A 23,608-nucleotide genomic window follows, 5' to 3' on the forward strand; every position below is an offset into this window, starting at 1 on the left:
GCCGATCCATAGTATTGTTTACCTGGTATGTAAATGTAGACCAACGTGGGGGAAAAAAGCGGTTGTGGAAATGCAAAGTCCGCCCAGTGCTCGTAGATATAATAATAATAATAATAATAATAATAATAACAATAATAATAATAATCGGACATAGGCCGTGTCGTCATCATCAACAACAAAAGCCTAATTGTCATCACACCCAGAAACTGCGTATGACAAAATTGGTAGTGCTCCTCCATAAGGTGGGTTTTCTCGGCAAAAGACCCAAATAAGTGATAAATTCGGACTTGTAATTTGGCATTCTGCCGTTTGGATACATCGCATCACCCCCCCGAGCGGATAACTTACCTTTCACTGTCTTTCACTTACCTTCAGTCAGCCAGTAGGAGGCAGATCACCGCCCAAAACGTCTTTTCATATTATCTCACCCCGAAGTTATTACACAGAAGGGATTGTGTGTTGTGTTACCGCAAGTTTAGAGTCCTGATGGATGTGGGGAAAAAACTGTCCTTAAGCCTATTTGTCCGTACTTTGTGGGACCTATAGCGTCTGCCAGAGGGCAGCAGCTGGAACAGATTGTGACCAGGGTGGTATGGGTCCCCGATGATGTTCCTGGCTCTGCTGAGGTAACGAGGGCTGGCAATGTCTTCCAGTGAGGGCAGAGAGCTGCCGACGATCTTCTGGGCAGTGTTAATAACTTTCTGCATGGCCTTTTTGTCTGCTGCCGTGGTTCCAGCGTACCACACTAATGCAGTATGCCAGGATGCTCTCCACAGTGACTCTACAGAAGGTTACCAGAAGCTTAGTGTCCAAGTTGTTCCTCCTGAGTACCCTGAGGAAATGGAGTCGTTTCTGGGCCTTCTTTACTACTGCCGTGGTGTTTGTAGACCAGGAGAGCTTATCCGTGACGTGGACCCCCAGGAATTTAAAGGACTGGACCCTGTCTACACATACTCCATTTTTGAGGAGTGGGGCCAGATCTGTGCTGTGTTTGCGAAAGTCCTGGATTATTTCTTTAGTTTTTGTGGTGTTCAGTGTGAGATTGTTCACCGAGCACCACAAAGACAGTTTGTTGACCTCATCTCTTTAGGCCGACTCATCCCCTCCTGAGATGAGTCCGACCACAGTGGTGTCATCGACAAATTTGATGATGGAGTTAGACTGGAGGGTTGTTTGAGACACCCAATGAGAGCCCAGTAGCGTGTAGCGAGGTTCTAAAGTGAGAATCAATGCATCCGCGCCAATATTTTCAAAATAAAATAACGAATGAGGGAATGCATTTACTTTTGGGGGGGATTTTCGTAACTTGGATCTTTTTTCGTATCTCCCAATGAGAGCCCAGTAGCGTGTAGCGAGGTTCTAAAGTGAGAATCAATGCATCCGCGCCAATATTTTCAAAATAAGATAACGAATGAGGAAATGCATTTACTTTTGGGGGATTTCGTAACTTGGATCTTTTTTCGTATCTCGGCACTCATTTGCATATAAAAAAATATTTCGCGCAACTCACGGCCAAAACTTTGAACAGTTTTTTGCCAAGAAGTGTTTTTGCAAGTTTATGAGAAAATGAAATCTTTTGTTCACTTTTGAGGTTGCCATAATAACTTTACACTTTGTGCAAAAAAAAAAAGTTTCATCTGTTGTTTTTGATGATATCCCTGCTGTTGAAATGTGTTATAGTCTGGCATCAGAGGTGTAAGATTAGCGCCTCCACTGCAGTGCTGAGATGATTAAGCCGAAAAAGTATGCCCACTTACCCATCGAAATGGCAGCAGTGGACGTCAAAATACATTAAGTTGTCATTCAGGAGTTGTGAAGGGCAAGCGGAGCAGCCGCCATCTTTTCCCCCACAGCCTTCTGGCTCTTTGTCTATCTTTTTGTGCATCTTCCGGACATTGTCTGTCTACAACTGCTGGCTGGCTGACTGGCTGGAGCATTTGGCTGCAGTTGTAGAGGAGCAGTCACACACCTACATTCAAGTGGAACAACCTGGATGGTTGACTGCTCACGGAAGGTCATCAGCCTTGGGCACTTTGTGTTCGTGTGTGGGTGTGCGCGTGCGTGCGCACGCGCACAGTTTCTCTCTCTCATTAGTTCACATGGTACATTTTCAACTTAATTGTAGGATACTCCTTGTTAATGATAAGTTAATTGTATTTGAGTCATTTTTCACTTAAACAAATCTTTCTTTTTACTTGATTAACATACCTTTTACAGGGCTGCCAACTACTCCGGAATTTCAGGAGTTTCTCCGGGAATGCAATGCAAACTCCGGACAACCTCTCTAAACTCCGAAAATCCCCCAAAAATTTCCCTTTTTTTTTAAGCAACCATTTTGGAAAAGTACCAAATTTCCAATTTAAATGCCTCGAAATTCACACCATCGCTATGGCTTCTGCCATCTTTATTCAACTGCACTGTAAACCGGAAGAATTCGGTAACACGAGTCCATTGTGAATCATCCGAGTTACAAGTTCTGATGAATGATTCGTCTTGCGCGATTTCAGCGTGGCAATCGATTCGGAATCGATCGCTTTAACATTTACGTTTTAGTTTTTGTTCATAAGGGAAGTGTTATTAAGGCTAAACCACCAGTCTTTTATTTTGAAACAAATCCTATCATTTCTGGGGTTGTTCTAAAGGAAGTAGGAATACTACACAGCACTGGTAAGTCTTATCAATATGCCTGTTCGGGTTAAGTGCAAAATGGATGGCAATTTGGATGAAACTTCTTATAAGTAACCCAGACACTTGCAAAAGTTTATTGGTTCACATTCGATGAAATATCCCATTCTGAAGCCGTCTCCAAAAGGACCGACATTTGCACATTTCACAACATGCAAGTGCGACTTCAGCGTGACACATTGGAATTACTTACTGTAAAACACATGTAGAAGGACCCAAACACAAAGATAAACTTATTTTCATTACGCTGTACTTTTTCAATAGTTTACAAAAACAATATTTCAATTAATGTAAAAACATGATAACAGTTTGATTTATATTGTCCTGAAATGAGGTCGACGGAGGTTGGCAACTCTGCTTTTATTTCGGAATATTAATTTCACCTGAGTTTAAGTCGCACCCGTCTTTGGCTGCCATCGACAGTGATGGATGCCCAATGTATTTCAAGTGAAAGGCTTCATTCACTGCCAGTGAACTCTTGTAAACTCTTTTCATTCAATGTTTGTTTGTGCTGCAATAATCAGGCCTCAAAAAGGGTGTTTTCTGGCCAGCCGTCCTCGGCAGCTCATTTCCAGTGGTCATTACTCTCTTGTTAATATCAATGCCTACTGTAATTTTTAAGAAAAAAAAAAATACCATAGCACAGGAGAACACACCTACAAAAATGATCATCTTCATTTTCACTGCACTTTCACTTCCCCTTTAGTGTCCACATGATTTCCTGCTTGAGAAGATGAGTACACAGCCACTGCATTCAGCCTTAACAAGCACCCACCATCCTGTTTTCTTTGTACAGTAAACACACACATCAGCTGGCATCTGTGCGGTTTGATACATAGCCGCCGGCAAGGCACTTCCCCCTAATGAGGCTCTTGCCCTTCCGTTTCTCTCTGGAAAGCCAAAAGACACATAACCTTGACTTGGGAACCTGTTTTCCCACATACACTTGAATCAAATTAAGGCCACTCATGTTTTCCTATCATGTGTTGTCTTCATAGGCTGCACATTGAACTCATCGGGTGCCATTGACGGCTCTACATGTCCAATTTGTTTGGACTGGATCGGCGTTAGTGGCACTCGAAACAGAGCATTCACGAACAGTCCATTCAGGTTAAATAAATCAGATGTCTATTGCTGATGTACAGCAACAAGTTAATAGTAAAAATTCAATTATTTTGATGTATTTTTTTAAATATCATTCTTTCATTTTACTTTTTATTAAAACTTTTTAAATGGTATTTAATTCTCAATTTTAGGTGTAAGAAGAGATTTTCAAAATGAAAACAAAATGGATGATGTAATTATCATTGAAACATGGCATCCCCATCTGTGTACTCACATTTTAGGTCATGGGAGCATTTATGGACATTTAAGATGGCTTTCAATTTCCTGCCATGATGATTCTGCGTACAAGGTTTCTTTATTGTCATTGTAAATGACGAAATGCCCTTCCACATACAGCCCGAGCAAGACACTTGAAACATCACATACTACATTGAGGGGAGACGGCAAGTTGCCTGCCAAATCGCCATTATGGTGCCTCAGAAACAGTGTGAAATGAACAGTAAAGAGGGGGGCAAAAAACAGACTTGGTCTCCCCTTCGAGGGAAGAGAAATGACAGGTGGGGGGAAAGCGGTACTAGACACTAAAAGTAGGGGCACTGACACCATATAAGGTAAGGACAGGATTGAATGAGGTTTCCGTCACAAATATGGCACTCGCAGCAACTATGTGCGCCACACATCCTCTCGCCGGTAGTGGCGTGATGGGCCACAACGCGTTTAATCTCGGGGTGTAGTGTAAAAAGTTCAGTAATTTGGTGGAGACAAGAGAAGGGGGATCTGAGCTGGTACTCATTCCCTCCTAGTAGATGGTTTCCAAGGCCAAAGAGTATATTTTGTCCCAAATGGGCTTATTAAATGTAATATTTCTTGTGTGTTACAGGTGTGGGCCAACTATGAAGAGAAGCCCAAAGAGGAAGTGGTGCATCTCTCTGAGGAGAAGGAGCGCGTTGCCAAATACAGGCCGGTGTATGTCACAGAAATCACCGACACGCTGCACTTGTACACGCAGGATGTAGAGACAGGTAAATTGGTGTCCTTGACTTGTCGTGTATGAAATAGCATACCCTCCTTTTATTTTTATTTGCCTTAAGCACCAGTGCAGTTTTATAAACCACAATTTCCAGCAGTCACAGACATCTCGCTTGTTGTTATCGCAACGCAATGATTGGAATTTATCACCCCGTCTCTTCCTGTCACTTGTGACGGGAGAGCTAACAATCCCTCCTGTTCCTGTGTGTCCACAGCAGCTGATGTATGTTTTCACGTAAATGAACGCACACGTAATATACACCTCCTGCCCTTGGCCGTTCCAATAGACGAATTCTAGGTCCGATCACGCAAAACTCACCGGTTGTTCAGTTTCCACTTATCGATCCATAAATTGCCATGATTTCCAATCCTCTGAGATCCATATTTCATTTGTATTCTGTTATGTGCTTGCTTGCAATGCCTGGGAACGGGTTCAACCTGAGCTGACAAGCGCTTCAAACTGACTCAATTTCAGACGGAGAATTGCTCGGCCAGTTTTAATAAAACAATAGCGAGTAACTGTGGGCACGCAATTGATCGTCTTTTCATCATCTTGCAGTCGAGCCGTGATTAACGCCTCCAGCTAACACATCTAGCCCAGGCATCCGCTCCCCTCCAGGTGTTTCCGCCCCTCATGCAGTACCTGAACTTCAATGGAAGTTGAGGGGCTCGTTGCTGCAGCGTCGCTTGCCACAGGGGACAGGATTTGTCATGACGAGCCTCGTGAAGCAGTGTTTTGTTAATTTTGCCAAGGTCATGCCAGGAATCTGTCATTTTCCACCCAGAAACCTGGTCAGTCTTTGTCAACTCAGCCCTCAAAGCCCTTTCAACTCATCGACGGCAATAGACGTCCGTTCTCTTTGAACCAGGACCCTGCCAGTAATGTTCGACATTTGTGCCCAGCCCTCTCCATTCAAATGGGTTAGGATGTGGACACAAAAGACAGTCGGACATTTTGCTCCGAAGCAGCCATTTTCCCGTTATTTTGGCCTTTTTTGCGTTATTTTTGCCTTTCTTCAGTGGTTCTTCCAGGACAGACTCATGCTCGAGATTTTGTCGATAGAGAGTAGTGATCCGTCATCCTCTGGCCTTTTGTCCCTCCATCCATCTTTTTCTCTCGTTCGCTTTCTTTTTGCTGACGGTCGCTCAAAGCGGTATTAAGTCATAGCGAGCCCTTGAAGAGCACATCAAAGCATTGTTGTAGAATCACAGCATCTAAGCGCCGTGCTGTATAATTAGGTTACATTACAGTGACATGTGACACTGAGTAGAGATTTAAAATGTCCTGTTTTACAGCAAGTCATCAGTTTTTGCATTCCATATGATGTTGAAAAAAATGAAGAAAATCTTCAGGGCATGACAATAATTTGAATTTATGCCAACTATAAGGAACATACACTGATACAGAATACCTGAAAAGGCTTCCCAGCTGTTTCTGCACTTGAATAGACACCAAATAACCCCAGCGCTTTTATTTCCTAGTGATTGCCAAGCGTCTGGGCATTTTACTTTAACATTTTACTGTCAGTGGGTCTTGCCAACTGTGCGCTTGAACCCCCCGCAACTCCGTCCTTTTTCCCCATTTTAATTATTACCCTTTAAAAACTCATAAGTGCAGCTTTCTTCCTGCATGGCTATCTTTACACACACGCGATAAGTGATTAATTTCACGTTACGAACATTTTTTTTCCTCCTCCAAAGCTCCAGGAAACTTGAGGGGTTACGTTCCTTAATCCTCAGTTCATTGGAAGCCTCTTTATCTGTTAATGTACACATTTATCTGGCATTGTCTCACTTTCCTCCCCACACCATTATCTCCTCTTCAAAGGGCTATCGCCACCTCCCCCTGTTTTTTTTCTTCTTCCTCCCCTGTTGTTGATCTTTCTCCGTTGGCTCTATGTAATTACTGTCAAGAGAGGGACCCTCATAGATCTCGGTGACCTTGCACACTCCACAGACATGGGTGCGTAAATCCAGGAAGGAGCAACTGACACTTTTCTGTCACTGTCGTTTTAAAAAAAGTAGGAAAAAAAAGTGTTTGCCTCTTTGGCTGCCATTGACAACAATAGAAGTCCATTCCATCCACTAGTAAACAATTGATGTAAATTATGAGTAAGCAGGAGGATGAAAATCGCCAGGTGATTGGACGTCTGTCCTGGTTAATGGCATAAGTGTTCATATTAAGCTACCTGCAGTACTAGTATTAGATGCTGCATCAGCTATAAATCTCATCTCATCTCATTTTCTTACGCTTTATCCAAAGTCGGGTCGCGAGGGCAGCAGCTTCAGCAGGGAAGCCCAGGCTTCCCTCTCCCCACCCACTACATCCAGCTCTTCTGGGAGTATCCCAAGGTGTTCCCGGGCCAGCCGAAAGACATAGTCTCCCCAGCGTGTCCGAGGTCTGCCCTGTGACCTCCCCGTGGGACGTGCCCGGAACACCTCCCGAGGGAAGCGTCCAGGGGGCATCCTGATCAGATGCCCAAGCCAACTCATCTGGCTCCTCTCGTTCTGGAGGAGCAGCAGCTCTACTCCGAGCCCCTCTTGGATGACCGAGCTTCTCACCTTATCTCTAAGGGAGAGTCCGTACATCCTGCAGAGGTAACTCATTTCAGCCGCTTGTATCCTGACCATAGATAAGGGTGGGAACGTAGACCGACCGGTAAATAGAGAGCTTCACCTTTTGGCTCAGCTCCTTCTTCACCACGACGGACCGGTGCAGAGTCCACATCACTGCAGACGCCGCACCGATTCGCCTGTGGATCTGCCGCTCCTTTCTTCCCTCCTTTGTAAACAAGACCCCAAGATACTTAAACTCCTCCACCTGGGGAAGGACCTGGTCCCTGACCCGCAGAGGGCATGCCACCTTTTTCCGACTGAGGACCATGGTCTCAGATTTGGAGGTGCTGATTCTCACCCCAACCGCTTCACACTCAGTTGCAAATCGTTCCAGCGAGAGTTGGAGATCACGGCCTGATGAAGCCAACAGAACCACATCATCAGCAAAAAGCGGATGCAATATGAGGCCACCGGTGACATAGGGCAGCCCTGGCGGAGTCCAACCCCCACTGGAAACGGATCCGACTTACTGCCGGATACGCGGATCAGAGATCAGTCATATAGGGACTGGACTGCGTGTAACCGAGGTTCCGGAACCCCTTACTCCGAGAGTACCCCCACACACACCGGGGAACACGGTCGAACGCCTTCTTCAAGTCCTCAAAGCACATGAAACTGGTTGGGCAGTTTAGTGATGAATATTTGACAAGCAAGGGTTTCTGGCGGCAGATTATTCCAACAGTGAGTCACAAAATTGCAAACAATGCGCAGAAGACAGGGGGCAAGAAACAAAATAACTCAAGACTTATTGTACTTAACTATGACTTAGTCAAAATACAAATATCAAAACAATTAACTAATGGTATTTTAAAACTACCGTTGGTTGCAACATTTGAAGTAAAAATAGCAGAGACAGCCACCAGTATCTTCAGTTTAAAATGGAGCTTTCCAAGTTTTTCGTATTTGATATTCGTCTGGCCTTTTGCCACTCTCCGTATGGAATTTGATAAAAAGGCATGTATGAAAACCTAAACAGCAAAGGCAGGTAAATAATTCTTATAAGACAAGAGGGCAAAGGGAGCAACAGGCTTTGCATCTTTAGTTGATAAATGCCCTCAAGATGTCCGTTGAGATTGAAAAGACGGGAAACGTTCTGGCTTCTGAAGAACTACCTGCCCGGAGGAGGATGGGAGTGGGGGGCCTTTTTCATTGCGCAATAAACAGAAGCCGCGCATAAAAGGTCGAAGTGTGCATAATACAGACCAAGCAGCACCTAGTCTTTGAACTCATTGCACGTGAAAGCAAGCATTTGACGGGATGCCACTTTTGCCTTTTAGGTGTACTAACAATTTTGGAATCTACAGTGTGCAGTATCCATTTTTTCCGGCCGTCTCAAACGTGTGATGTCATGAACCGGGATCGAGTGTGATGAATTTATGGTCAGAGCGGACATGATGGGACTCGACTCAGAAAGTGGCCAAAGCGCACGAAAGGTCGTAAATCGGTTCGTTGAAGGCGGTGAACCGCGGTGACGCTTGTCAACGGCCTTTGAGTGTATCGCTCGCGGCTATAATAATCATGTTAGCGTTTGGCGGTCAAGTCGCCAGCTATTTATGACCTCCAAGAGGCGTTGGTCACTGTTAACTCAACCTGAAATTGATGGCAGAAGTTGTGGCCCATACGTGTGCCCTAACTTTGTTTTTTTTTCTTTCATAACAAGCTTTGTCAATATTTTCATTTTAGTTCTTTGTCTTGTTTTGGGTCTAGAGGCAAAAATTCAGTTACAAGGCACCCATTTTAAATCAGCACTTGCATAAAAATAACATTCATCCATTAGTTGTCTGCATATTTATCCATCAATGAGCACCCTCTTACGGCTCCTGTCTTCCCTTTTTGACTCAAAATACGACTGATATGAACCCATCCATAAATATACACGCCACAAAGACTAGGGTTGCCCTAGAGGGACCAATAAATCAAAGGGTTTGTAGCTTTTCCATAAAAGCTTGAGGTAGCCAGATTATTCAAAATGGCTCCCCATCCTTGCTTACCACAATTGGCATTTATCCTTCTGGTTAATAAAATCATCGCGCCTGTCTTGACACAGATAACCCCGGATCTATTTGCTTACGCTCCCCGCTCAAGGTGCTAATGAAGCGGCGCTACTGCTGCAAGTGACCCCAGTAAACACTCGGTGCGTCTTAAAAAACAAACACTACATTGCATTAATCTGTCTGATTTAAAAGAAGAGATGTTGCCGTACTTGCTAGACTGACACTTCTGGTGTCATGCGTTTATGTTTTCCGAAGGGAATTATCTAATCACCCGTTTATATTCCGACAAATGGACACTGACAAGCTTCTTCGGGTGATGCATTTTGATATCCCACCCTATGCCGTTTTTTTCAAGTTTTTTTGATGATGATGTTTCACTGATCCGTGACCTATATTTTTAAACCATTAAAAATAATGCAATAAGTAAATTATGAATCATATTTTGTGTAATAATGGGGTCCATGCTGGTAGGTGCTCAAGAAATGCTTTCTTTACAAATATTACATGACGCATTCTTAATATTTTTTTATTTCTATAGAGATGTCATACACAACACACATCACAACATGTTTGCCCGTTGCTTTAAATTACATCAGCTGAAAATCGCAACGGTGCTAAAACTCACGAGAATACTGGATCAAGTCCATTCTTGCGACTAAATTGGATACCGTCCAAACCTTAAAAAAATCTGTATCATTACCACTATTACGCTATACTTTTGTATTTCTTCAGAAGGTTTCCAATTCTCAGTGATGGGGTGAAAAGGATCCTCAAGCTTGGGTTGTCCTTAGCTTAGCTCTCAAACTGAAACCCCAGGATATTTTTCTTCTTGACTAACCTGCCTGTCTTGTTAGCTTGTGCCAGGTGTCTGATTGAGTCTTTGTTCTCCACTAGGAGTCCACCTGGAGAATCTGATGGCCACCATGAGAGCAGAGATCGCTACACAACCCCCTGTGGAAGGTTCCTTTGCGCCCCGCCGCGGTGACTTCTGCATAGCCAAGTTTGCCGAAGACGGCGAATGGTATGTCATTAGAGAAGCCATCCAAGCCTGTGGTTTTGTGTCCCTCGAAGAATGCCCAACTTCATTTATACCTCGTTTCTAGTTGTGAGCTCAGACAGCTGTGGGGCCTAATCAGCCTGCCACAAGCCTTGTTGGACAACTCTGGCTTGGCGCACACGTTTACATACGGTTAACGTGGGTTGGGCAAGACTTGGAATCAGTCTTTGATATTATGGAACCAACACGAAAAACAATTCAGACCAGAGATGTGAAAAACACGCAAACCTGAAGCAGAAAAGGAATAATGACCAACATATTTTGTCTTACAGGTATAGAGCACGAGTGGAGAAAGTGGAGTCGCCGGCCAAAGTGCACGTCTTCTACATTGACTACGGCAATGTGAGTGATAGAAATTGAAAAGAACGAAACCGTTTTAAGGTTACGTTCATTGCACATTTTTATAAAAGTTGCACTAATGACTTCTTCAGAAACCTTCTTTGCCTTAAAATGTGCTTGGATGCATTTTTATGTCTTAAATATGCTTTATATGAGAAAAATTTAGTCAAACTAAGCAAGTGTTTTCCAACACTATTTTTGTTGTTGTTTCTGCAGCTCCCCTGCTTTTATTAATCAAATGTCTTCATTCAAGTGCATAATCACAGCAATCGGGACTAATTGTCACGGCTGCCGCATTGTCTCAGCGTGAACTTGACGCATGGGTCGGCAGCCTTGGCTGCGGGCCCTACGACAGCTGCAAAACTCTCTTGTACCCCCATTCGTCCAGAGTCGACACAGACATTTTGCACAAATGATGATAATAAATACGATCCCTGTCTTATTGTCAGAGAGAAATAGTGCCGTCCACACGCCTTGCTGCCATACCGCCGGCTTTCAGCACCAGGACTCTGCCGGCGCAGGCCACTGAGTACGCCTTCGCTTTCATCCAGGTGCCACAGGATGTAAGTCATCTTTTACTGATTAATCCTGATGTATTAAAGGGCTGCTTATGCATACCTAAATCGCCAGGATGGCTATCAACATCAGCAGAGACAGTGGAGAAGGTTCGTGAAGGCTTCCTGGTTAGACCCCATTCCACAAACAACAGTTTGGTGGATTCTGAGGAAACGGTGCATAAGCAGCCCTTTTCTTGAAATATTTTGGCCAAGTCCTAATTTGTTTTGTAGTTGTTGCCTTCTCAAAACTTGATGAAGAACTGAAGAAGGCACGCTGCACTGTCTTCAGTCTTCAGTGACTGAGTCCTATATCTCTCTATCTCTATGTATCTTTTTTTTTGTAAATATATATATATACATATATATATATATATATATATATATATATATATATATATATATATATATATTACGATCGTATGTCGAGGTACCACTGTGTGTATATATATATATATATATAATATAATATACAGTGGTACCTCGACATACGATCGTAATCCGTTCCGAGACTGATATCGTATGACGAGGTTCTCGTAACTCAAACAAACGTTTCCCATTGAAATTAACTAAAAACAAATTAATTCGGTTTTTTGCACGGCAACGCGCTCAATAAAATAACAAACAAATTTAAATGAACTTGGATTACGATGCAGACACTCAAAAGTAAGTTTTATCTACCCTTACACTAAACTTAATTCTAATTTTGTTTTACATTTTTATACCTTTCTTCTCCCGGCCTTCAAAATATTCCGAAAATTATGCACACAAATGTCCTCACAATAGGATAACGCACGACCACTTGGCAACGAGTAGTATATATAACTCTCGTATTAGCAATCGCCTCGCCCGAGATTCGCAATGACTAACGGAAAAAAAAAACACTGAAAAAATGCAACGCTGAGCCCAGTTTTATATACATATATATGTGTGTGTGTGTGTATATATATATATATATATATATATATATATATATATATATATATATATATATGTACATGTACTCGACATACTATATATATATGTGTATATGTGTATTTATATATATGTATGTATATATATGTGTATATATATATGTCTATGTATATATATATGTATGTGTATATATATATGTATGTATATTTTTTATTTTTTTTATGTTTTATATATATATTAATAGTCTGAGATTGAACATTCAAAAGTGGCTCCACTTGAACAAACTTCGCCCTTACAGCGAACCCATATCCAAGGGGAGTTTGCTGTAAGGGCGTTGTCATGGAGACAAGATCTGGACAGCAGGGGAGGAAGGAGATGAGTTAAAATCGACGTTTGCATTGACTTTATTTTATTTTTTTCCCTGGCTTATAAGTAGTCTTCTTATATACAAATATCTTCATTCAAATTGGGATTCAACTATAAAGCGCTCAAATCAGACGTATGTCGTCGACATCATTTCGTTCGCTGTAAGTGAGCCTTTTTGGCAAAATGCTTGTTTCCCTTAGGAGGACGCCCGCGCCGACGTGGTGGACTGCGTGGTGCGCGACATTCATAACAGTCAGTGCCTGCTCAACATGGAGTATACGGGCGCCAGCTGCCCACACGTTACCATCCAGTTCGGTGACACCAAGGACGACGTAGGCCTGGGCCTGGTCAAGGAGGGCCTTGTGATGGTGGATGTGCGCAAGGAGAAGCACCTGCAGAAGATGGTTAGTGTTGTTCACTTATTTTGGGGAGGACCTTTAGATAATTGTGCAAAATCACCGTTTGCCCTTAGCATTAATGTCATTCTCATTGCATGTCATGCCCCTGAGAAATTAACTTTTAGTAACTCATTGATCCATTTGAACAGCAAATGGCTCAGATTGGCGATAAAGTCCAAATTCACAGCGGAATTTTGAAAAGAGACGGATAAATGGACGTCTATCATCATGAGTGGCACTGAAAGAATTCAGTCAAAGAAAAACGACACATCAGCTAATGTGCTCCGATATCAGTCACTCGACCACTTAGTTAAAAATGTAAACGGGTAAACTCGCAGTGAAATACGGCCGCCCATATCTTAATTGCTCATAAAGGCTCGCACAGACCTCTGGTTATGAATGTTCGGTCTTTCTTTTGCGCGCAATCGGTCAGACATATAGTAATAGACTCACATAATGCAAATAAAACGCCTTTGCATCATTGGGCTCCAGCTCCTTAACTCAGCGATGTGGTCTGAAGACAGAATGGAACCCTCGCAGCAATCAACCTAATCATCTAATGGTTTTCATTTTATTGTTCTACATCACTGTCTGCAGTCCTCCTTTCGCCATATTCCGATCAGGAGAAAGCTTTAACAAGCCGCGGTGTTGCCGACGTGCTTACGAGTAAGCTGGCCCAGTCGTAATTCCGACCGTCTTTGCGGCTCAGAAAAAGATCTCGTTTTGTATGCCCGCAAAAAAAAGATGATTCCACTTGAAAGCTTTAAATCGACTACAATTCAATCCCACGAATGATGTACAATGCTTGCTGGCCTTCGCTGACTCCCATACGAGGGAAAGTTAATAAATCCCCCCCAGATAAAGTTTATTTATTTGCTTTGCTCATGGTACGACAGCAAAATAAAAAAAGAAAAGCTGAGACTCTGCGCCGGGGACAAAAATTGATTGGTTTGCAAGAAAGCATCTGGTGAGAATAAAAACCAATACTTGTTTATAGTAATAATGAGAATTGTTGTTTTAATTGCCATTTACACTTGTACTTAATGAATCATTTAAATACAAATCTACTATTTCTCATGTTTTTCAATTGTATCCTAGTTTTCATCTTTTGTTTTTTTAATGCTCACCATTGTCAATAGGATAGTAAAATTCTCACTGGCATATGTTCTTTGTCCTCTGCAAAGAATGACTATTTCTTCAATACAATGCAGTTGACCAATCATTTTTGAGCTGCGGCAGGTTTTGGAATTCCAGAAATCTTAAGGCACCCCAACCACTGAAAATCTTCTAATTTAAAACTCTTTCAGCTACTATATTTACAATATAAAGTCATTCTCATCCAAGTTTTATCACCAGAAATCAAAGAAACACAAAAGTTTCTCGATTTTTTTTTTTTTTTTTCACAACAACCATATGTCGCAGAAAGTTTAACCTGAACAACTGCCAGTTCACATATTTTCTATTAATTTTATCACTTTTTATCCCAGGATAACTTCAATCTCTCAATATTACTCAAACGCAGTTTTGTGGCCACACAGATTTTACATCTCCAACAAATGGATGCCCGTAAAACCAAGCGACTTCCAGTTCACGGTACATTAAAAATGAGCAACAAAACGACTTTCATCTTCAATCTTACAATTTGAATTATGTGATATTACAATATGGATTTATTGTTTGTCAAATTTCAATTTTAATCTCCTAATATTACTATTTTTCTCTGGGAATATTACAATTTGTGACTTTTTGGCAGGTAATTTCCCCCAGCACACCTGACAATTGCTTGCGGCACAGTGGTTGGGAAACACTGCATTATAGTGCTGTTTTTTTCTTCTTCTTGTAAACGGTAGTGTTAGTTTTACCACTGATAAAGCATTCGTTACATTACATGTTACAAGGGTATTAGACGGACTTGGTCCCATTTTATAATATCCATGTTTGTGTTGCCTCAACTATCTCGACCGCTTCTCTCAGGCTCATTTTCCATGACTCTTGTCTCCCGCATTAGCTCATTTCTCGAACTGCGGCGGCGTGGTAATGTCCTGCAAAACATTGACTGCTCGCTGCTCACCATTCACCGGTCAAGTAGCAGCTAGGCCTAAGTTGGACACGGCTTATCCACCTTGTGGATAAATATGTCAGACTTAATTCCCCACATAAGGATCAATAGTCAAATTCTGCAGCCTTAATGCCCTTGTGAGTGTCGCAATTCCATAGCCCGAAGGTGTCCTCGCCCCATACAAGGTAGGATTAACAGAAAAGTGCCCCGCTGCCAGGCATAATCGGGGACGAATATATAAAGCGTAGTAGCGATTAGCATTCACGAAGTGTATAGTAGATATGATGTGTCCTAATGTAAAGATGAATCTCACCCGCATCTGCCGTGCTGAGTTCGTGGCGGTTGCGCACCTGCCGCCCGGCATTCCGAGCAGATGGACGCCGTTGCTTTTTTATGCCACGGTCACACTATTTGACACAGTGCGCATTACACCTGGATCGCTTGTGCTTGTTTTGGTGCATCAGCATCACAGTGCCAAATACGCTAAATCTTGTAATGCTGCTTTATATGCGAGGTGAACACTCATCATTTCATATATATATGTATGTGTGTATATATACATAGTCATACCTCTACTTACGAATGCCTCTAGGTGCGAAATTTTCAGGTTACCAATATTTGCCTTCACATAGTGTTTTTTCTTTTCGCTGCCGCGATTTTGGAGCTTGCCCGGACCGATCCTACAAATTGAGCACCACCTGGGCACGGCGCACAGCGGCCAGCCAGCTCGCCGATAAACTAAGTCGCCAATCTGGGGCTGTTGCCAGTCTCGCGCCTCCAGAAAATCCTTCCAAATCTATAATAGTTCCAAGAGGTTTAACATAATCTTAACATTGTAGCTGGCCTAATCAATCAAAAGTAGAAATTGTCCCTTTCTATTTTTTGAAACGCGATCAGACAAATCTGTCAGGAATTTTGTTTCAGATCCAATCCGTGCTATTCGTCTTCGTTAACGCTGGCACTGAGCAACAGTCAAGTTTCGGCAAAATCTGAGATGTAAATTAAGATTTAACATCTGTTTAATGATGATATTTTCCTAAGTATGGGCAATTTTGGATACATTTCTTACTACAGTAAACCTCCGGAGTGAATATTTTGTTAGGGCAATCTAATTATAACTCCAAACCTGGTTGGCAAAAAAATTCAAAATATTGTTCTTCTTGGTAAAATCTCCGCCCCCTTCAACTGGAAGCCCTTTTCGACTGTCGTGTCAACATGAATCCTTCTTTCGATTTCTTTAGAAAAACGTTAAATTGGATAAAAAATAGGACCATGGGGTTCTCGTAGATGTTGGCAACTAGACTAGCAACTCCTCCGCGTCGTCAGACGGCGGCGGCGGGATCATTAGTGCTCATTGTGCTCGCGTCGCTCTTTTCTTTACAGCGACATCTGGCCTGACGATGCGGCCCCCCGCAAATCTCTTCTTCTCGGCTTTGACGGATGACTCGTGCTGCGGCTGCATCACTCGAGTACGAGAACAAGAGGGCCAGATGTTAGCCCCGTGTCGAGTGTGCAGCGCCTATGCCAGCGCATCTGCTACTATAATAAGACATGGCCTCCCTCTATTACGCAGAAACGGGAATTCTTTCACCGGGATGCTAGTTTTGTCCAATCTGTTCTTCTGAATGGGGAAATGCACCCTTATAACAACAAAAAAACATTACTAGCACAACATTGAGGAATTCGACATGTCTATCAAGCAGAGTCTGTGCTGGAAAAGACACAGGACGTCTGAAAAGTGGCCTCTCCACTTTGGTTCGCTTCAGCCAACCTCCAGGGCTTATTCAGAGATCAACTCGGAGTAATGATTTTCCTGTGAAAATAACTGCAAACGCACAAAGATTGGCGGCCTGCCATCAACAATCATCTCTTTTGAAAATTCCGCCCCTCGACCACTTTCCCGCGATGAAAAGACATATTGGACGGCCCAAAAAGTTGCCCCTGATAAGACTATTAGATTAATTTCGAAGATTCCCAGTGTTTCTTTAGACGGTTCCTCGAAATGTTGCTCAATTACAACCAATCAAAATTGAATGCAATTGAGCAACATATCAGATGCAAAATCTGAAGAAAATCAGTCTGTCATCTTGTTTGGGTGGAACATTGTGTTGACTTTAGAGGAGTGAACAGAGGAAACTTTAAACAGCACCATTTTCCATGTGAACATTTGACATCAAGCACAACAAGCCGTGTAAAGCGTTCTGTTCATTTCACGTCTTCCTCTAAGGCTAACTTGATAACCCTATGCCCCCACCCGCCCTTTTTCCCTGTCTATTAGTCATGAGCGCTTCATTGAACGAGGCTAAAAGGCTGCTCTAGCAGAAGGAGTCAATATGCTCCACACTGCTTCATCGTTTTCTTTTTTTTTCTTTTATTCCCGCTCTCGCAAACAATTCCTTTCATGCTAAACGGTTGCGTCGTGACAGGTACAACGCGCTCCCGCCGTGCATGTAATTAGAAATACTTTGAGAACACCAAGTACATGCAAAAGTTAAAGAAAATTAACTTGAGGCATGTTTGAAGACACTTTGACACTGCTAGCGTTGCTCACGGCAACCGGCTTTAGAAAATGGCAGCCCTACCATGCTATAGTTCTCATCTCATTTTCTGAACCCATTTATCCTCATTAGGGTCATGGGGCGTGCTGGAGCCAATCCCAGCTGTCTCCAAGCCAAAGACGGGGTACACCCTGAATCAGTGGCCAGCCGATCACAGAGCACAAGGAGACGGACAACCATGCACACTCACACCCACTGTTCCCTCTAAGCTGTGCGCGTGCGCAATTGCGCACTACTCTCGTCTTCTCTGCGCAGCAACAATCCTATGGCGCGCCCCTTTCTTCATGATGGCGCCGTTAAAGCGGCAGCCAGTGGCAGTAGCTCTGTCCACTAATGTTTTTCGTGTTTTACAGCATGTTTTACATGAAAAATTAGAGGGAACATTGACATGCACCTGCTTGTGGCAGGTGTGATACTGGTGTGCCCATAGCGAGCAATGATGATATCGTGACCGGATGATTCGCCTAAAGACGTTTCGCCGACGGACGTTTGACAGACGGACAGGTCTCCGAATGAACGTTCGTTCAAACAGCGTTTAATGATTAAATACAAATACTAGTATTTGTATTTAAGAAAACAGCGTTTAATGATTAAATACAAATACTAGTATTTGTATTTAATCATTAAACGCTGTTTTCAGCTGGATTTGACCGAATTTGAGAGCATTTTGAGCCGTTAGCGAATGGACGTATATGGACATTTTTTTGCCTCCATCGCGACATTTTACCGAGGAATTCACTTCCCTGGGCTCGGTTCTAATGTCCAAAGAGCTCCAGTATTTGTATTTAATCATTAAACGCTGTTTTCGGCTGGATTTGACCGAATTTGAGAGCATTTTGAGCCGTTTGGCGAATGGACGTATATAGACGTTTTTTTTGCCTCCATCGCGATATCATCACAACATTTTACCGAGGAATTCACTTCCCTGGGCTTGGTTCTAATGTCCAAAGAGCTCCAGTATTTGTATTTAATCATTAAATGCTGTTTTAGGATGGATTTGACCCGATTGCTGTCATTTTACGGCTCGGTTCTGCTACATCTGCCCGCCCAAGAGTGCTTATTCCTGGGCTGCCATTGATGGTAGACTAACATTGATTTTTACTATAATTTGGACAACACCGGCGGCGGGCCGGATTAAAAATCCTAACGGGCCGTATATGGCCCGCGGGCCGAGGTTGAAAAACTTGTACACACACGATCCGGGGGCGGGGCGAGCGCGCGAATCCCGTTTCGGCGAAACCTCCGTTCGGCCGAATGAACGTTCGGCGGAACGTCCATTCGGCGACCTGCCGTCTGTCAAACGTCCGTCGGCGAAACGTCTTTAGGCGAATCATCCGAGTACCGATGATGTCGCTCACACTGGTACTCAGTGCGCTCAGGAAGGTTGACTTTCTGCTCAGACCAACGAAAAATTAGAGGGAACATTGCTCACACCCATACCTAGGGGCATTTTTTTTAGTGTCCAATCAGCCTACCCTGCATGTTTTTGGAATGGAAACGGAGTACCCGGGGAGAACATGCAAACTCCACACAGGTGGACCGACATGGACTTGAACCCAGGACCCCAGAGCTGTGAGGCCGACGTGCTAACCACTGGCGCCGACGTGCTAGCCACAGAGCCGCCCATGTTATAGTTGATTATATAATTTTTGAATGATATTTACAGACTGCAATGACAAACTCATGTTTGCAACAAATAGCATATTTTTGCTTTTTTTACAGGTAAAGGAATATCTGAACAGTCAAGAATCTGCCAAGAGTGCCAGGGTAAGTCCAACCAATTAATGGTGGGTTCCGAGTGAGTGAGTGAGTGAGTGAGTGAGTGAGTGAGTGAGTGAGTGAGTGAGTGAGTGAGTGAGTGAGTGAGTGAGTGAGTGAGTGAGTGAGTGAGTGAGTGAGTGAGTGAGTGAGTGAGTGAGTGAGTGAGTGAGTGAGTGAGTGAGTGAGTGAGTGAGTGAGTGAGTGAGTGAGTGAGTGAGTGAGTGAGTGAGTGAGTGAGTGAGTGAGTGAGTGAGTGAGTGAGTGAGTGAGTGAGTGAGTGAGTGAGTGAGTGAGTGAGTGAGTGAGTGAGTGAGTGAGTGAGTGAGTGAGTGAGTGAGTGAGTGAGTGAGTGAGTGAGTGAGTGAGTGAGTGAGTGAGTGAGTGAGTGAGTGAGTGAGTGAGTGAGTGAGTGAGTGAGTGAGCGAGCGAGCGAGCGAGCGAGCGAGCGAGCGGGCGGGCGGGCGGGCGGGCGGGCGGGCGGGCGGGAGAGAGGGAGCGGGCGGGAGAGAGGGAGAGGGCGGGCGGGAGGGCGGGAGAGAGGGAGAGGGCGGGAGAGGGCGGGGGAGGGCGGGGGAGGGAGAGAGGGCGGGAGAGGGAGAGAGGGCGGGAGAGGGAGAGAGGGCGGGAGAGGGAGAGAGGGCGGGAGAGGGAGAGAGGGCGAGAGAGGGCGAGAGGGAGAGAGCGAGAGAGGGAGAGAGCGAGAGAGCGAGAGAGCGAGAGAGCGAGAGAGCGAGAGAGCGAGAGAGCGAGAGAGCGAGAGAGCGAGAGAGCGAGAGAGCGAGAGAGCGAGAGAGGGAGAGAGGGAGAGAGGGAGAGAGGGAGAGAGGGAGAGAGCGAGAGAGCGAGAGAGCGAGAGAGCGAGAGAGCGAGAGAGCGAGAGAGCGAGAGAGGGAGAGAGGGAGAGAGGGAGAGAGCGAGAGAGCGAGAGAGGGAGAGAGCGAGCGAGAGAGCGAGCGAGAGAGCGAGGGAGAGAGCGAGCGAGAGAGAGAGCGAGAGAGCGAGTGAGAGAGCGAGAGAGAGAGAGAGAGCGAGAGAGAGAGATCGATCTCCTATTTGAAAAGATTAGAGAGGCCTGTAATTGTCAACATGGGTAAACCACAACCATGAGAGACAGAATGTGGAGGGGGGGGAAATCACATTGTTTGATTTTTAAATAATTTATTTCCAAATTAGAGGGGAAAATAAGTATTTGGTCACCTACAAACAAGATTTCTGGCTGTCAAAGAGGTCTAATTTCTAACAAGGTCTCCACTCGTTACCTGTATTAATAGCATCTGTTTGAACTCATTATCGGTATAAAAGACACCTGTCCAGAACCTCAGTCTCTCACACTCCAAACTCCTCTATGGCCAAGACCAAAGAGCTGCCGAAGGACACAAGAGACAAAATTGTAGACCTTCACCAGGCTGGGAAGACTGAATCTGCAATAGGTAAAACGCTTGGTGTAAAGAAATCAACTGTGGGAGCAATTATTAGAAAATGAAGACATACACGACCAATGATAATCTCCCTCGATCTGGGCATCCATGCAAGATCTCACCCCGTGGATGCAAAATGATAACAAGAACGGTGTGCAAAAATCCCAGAACCACACTGGGACCACAGTAACAAATGCTACTATCAGTAACACAATGCGCCGCCAGTGACTCAAATTCTGCACTGCCAGACGTGTCACCCTGCTGAAGCAAGTACACATCCAGGCCCGTCTGCAGTTCGCTAGAGAGCATTTGGAGGATCCAGAAGAGGACTGGGAGAATGTGTTATTGTCAGATGAAATCAAAATGGAATTTTTTGGTAGAAACACACGTTCTCGTGTTTGGAGGAGAAAGAATACTGAATTGCAACCAAAGAACACCATACCCACTGTGAAGCATGGGGGTGGAAACATCATGCTTTGGGGCTGTTTTTCTTCGAAGGGACCAGGACGACTGATCTGTGTAAAGGAAAGAATGAATGGGGCCATGAATCGAGAGATTTTGAGTGAAAATCTCCTTCCATCAGCAAGGACATTGAAGATGAGACGTGGCTGGGTCTTCCAGCATGACAATGATCACATGACACAGCCAGTGCAACAAAGGAGTGGCTTCGTAAGAAGCATTGCAAGGTCCCGGAGTGGGCTAGCCAGTCTCAACCCCATAGAAAATCTGTGGAGGGAGTTGAAAGTCCGTGTTGCCCAACGACAGCCCCAAAACATCACTGCTCTAGAGGAGATCTGCATGGAGGAATGTGCCAAGAATACCAACAACAGTGTAAAAAGCTTGTGAAGAGTTACAGAAAACGTTTGGCCTCCGTTATTGCCAACAAAAGGCACATAACAAAGTATTGAGATGAACTTTTGGTATTGACCAAATACTTATTTTCCACCATGATTTGCAAATAAATTCTTTAAAAATCAAGTGATTTCTGGGTTTTTTCCACATTCTGTCTCTCATGGTTGAGGTTTACCCATGTTGACAATTACAGGCCTCTCTAATCTTTTCAACTTGCACAATTGGTGGTTGACTAAATACTTAATTGCCCCCACTGTGTGTGTGTGTGTGTGTGTGTGTGTGTGTGTGTGTGTGTGTGTGTGTGTGTGTGTGTGTGTGTGTGTGTGTGTGTGTGTGTGTGTGTGTGTGTGTGTGTGTGTGTGTGTGTGTGTGTGTGTGTGTGTGTGTGTGTGTGTGTGTGTGTGTGTGTGTGTGTGTGTGTGTGTGTGTGTGTGTGTGTGTGTGTGTGTGTGTGTGTGCGCGCGCGCGCGTGTGTGTGTGTGCGTGTGCGTGCGTGTGTGTGTGTAACTAGCACAGGTGGAAATGGAGCCTGTTGAAGTTCTTTGACTAAACTGAAATTAAAGCTTGCCTTTTGTTGTTTTTCACTAGCTCAACATTTGGCGCTACGGAGACTTCCGTGCCGATGACGCCGACGAATTTGGCTACAGGCGCTAACATCAAGACGAAATCAAGAATTTTCATTAAAAATGGCAAACAGCTAAAAATCATGACCATCCAGTCAACGCCATTCCAGAGACCAATGTGGGCAAAGAGGGGCGGGGGCTGCGCCATTGGGTGGGGTAGTGACTGACCGGACAGAAGACAGAGTAAAAAAAAATGTCACTCCTTTTAAAATTGTGAATATCATAGAGGAAAAAAACGCATGCTAACATTTTCACGCGGATTACAAACTGTGAGTCTCCTATCATGGCTTTTCTTTGAGAACATATGTTCAGTTGATTTTACTCGCGTTAATGAAAAGAACTTTACTTTCTTAACAAACTTTCATTTTTTGTGAATTCAGTATCAAAAACACAAAAGAGGGCATTTTTCTTTTGTCCCACCTGGAGTGTACAAAGTTGTGACTATGAATTTTTTCGTCCAAGTGGCCCACACTTTCTCCCGTCTCTCTTCTCTTCACCTGTAAAGTTTCCATTCGAGAGCAACGTCTCACATTTGTCTCCACAATTCTATTAAAAAGCTCAATAAAAAAAAAAATGCGCGACCTCTTTTCCCTGTCTTCCTGATTTTTTTTTTCATTTTATTTAAAAAGCCACCGTGCATAAATCTAGCAGAGCGGCAGCGTAAACATTGAAAATAATCATTTGAGGCCAAAATAATAAAAAAACGCAGAGGCACTCAAACTTTTAATTGATGACGATCAAGCTCAGTTTATTTGAAGCACAATATGTACATTATTCAGAGTTACCATATTAGCCGCCTCCACTTATACGCCATACTCTTAACATTGCCTTAAAATCATTGAATTTTACAATTTCTCTCAGTGGGCGCCCTGATTCACAATTTTCACCTCCATATTCATGGTTTTATTTGGGAGTACAAATGTGTTACTTTGAAGGGAAAATCTTGAGAAAATTGTGGTATTTCTGATATACAGACGCTCCCCTACTTACGAACATTCAACTTACGAACAACGGTACATACGAACATGTCTGCAAATTGCGTTTAAATCCAAAAATGTTCGCAAATCCAATTTTGTATTTCGCCTTTTTCGGAGTAGTACTTCTTTCCGCCGCTAATACCAACGCCTGGCGCTGTGAGAGCTCAGCTCACCCAGCATCTACCTTCTTCTTCGTTGCAATGCGGAAGTGCGTGAATGTATCTCCAGTGTGCAAAGAACCTTTTTCATTTGTATCATTAAATATCTCATGCATCCAATATTGAATATGGTTGGTAAAAAAGCTAAAGGCTTCTATTGATGGAGTTGCAAGGAAGAGGCAAG

General features: G+C 43.7%; 1 protein-coding gene across 1 annotated transcript in view; it reads left to right on the top strand.

The window, feature by feature from the left end:
- The window catches only part of snd1 (staphylococcal nuclease and tudor domain containing 1), a 157,493-nt gene extending 134,616 nt beyond the window's left edge, over nt 1-22,877 (top strand). Inside the window, exons 19-25 of the mRNA XM_077593846.1 lie at nt 4,631-4,772; nt 10,284-10,410; nt 10,719-10,788; nt 11,235-11,348; nt 12,821-13,024; nt 19,358-19,402; nt 22,255-22,877. Of these exons, the coding sequence (XP_077449972.1) occupies nt 4,631-4,772; nt 10,284-10,410; nt 10,719-10,788; nt 11,235-11,348; nt 12,821-13,024; nt 19,358-19,402; nt 22,255-22,320 (768 nt within the window). The 3' untranslated portion in view covers nt 22,321-22,877. The remainder of the gene's footprint in view (nt 1-4,630; nt 4,773-10,283; nt 10,411-10,718; nt 10,789-11,234; nt 11,349-12,820; nt 13,025-19,357; nt 19,403-22,254) is intronic.
- The last annotated feature ends 731 nt before the right edge of the window (nt 22,878-23,608 follow it).

This window comes from Stigmatopora argus, chromosome 23 (assembly GCF_051989625.1).
Source record: "Stigmatopora argus isolate UIUO_Sarg chromosome 23, RoL_Sarg_1.0, whole genome shotgun sequence".
Classification (NCBI taxonomy): Eukaryota; Metazoa; Chordata; class Actinopteri; order Syngnathiformes; family Syngnathidae; genus Stigmatopora; species Stigmatopora argus.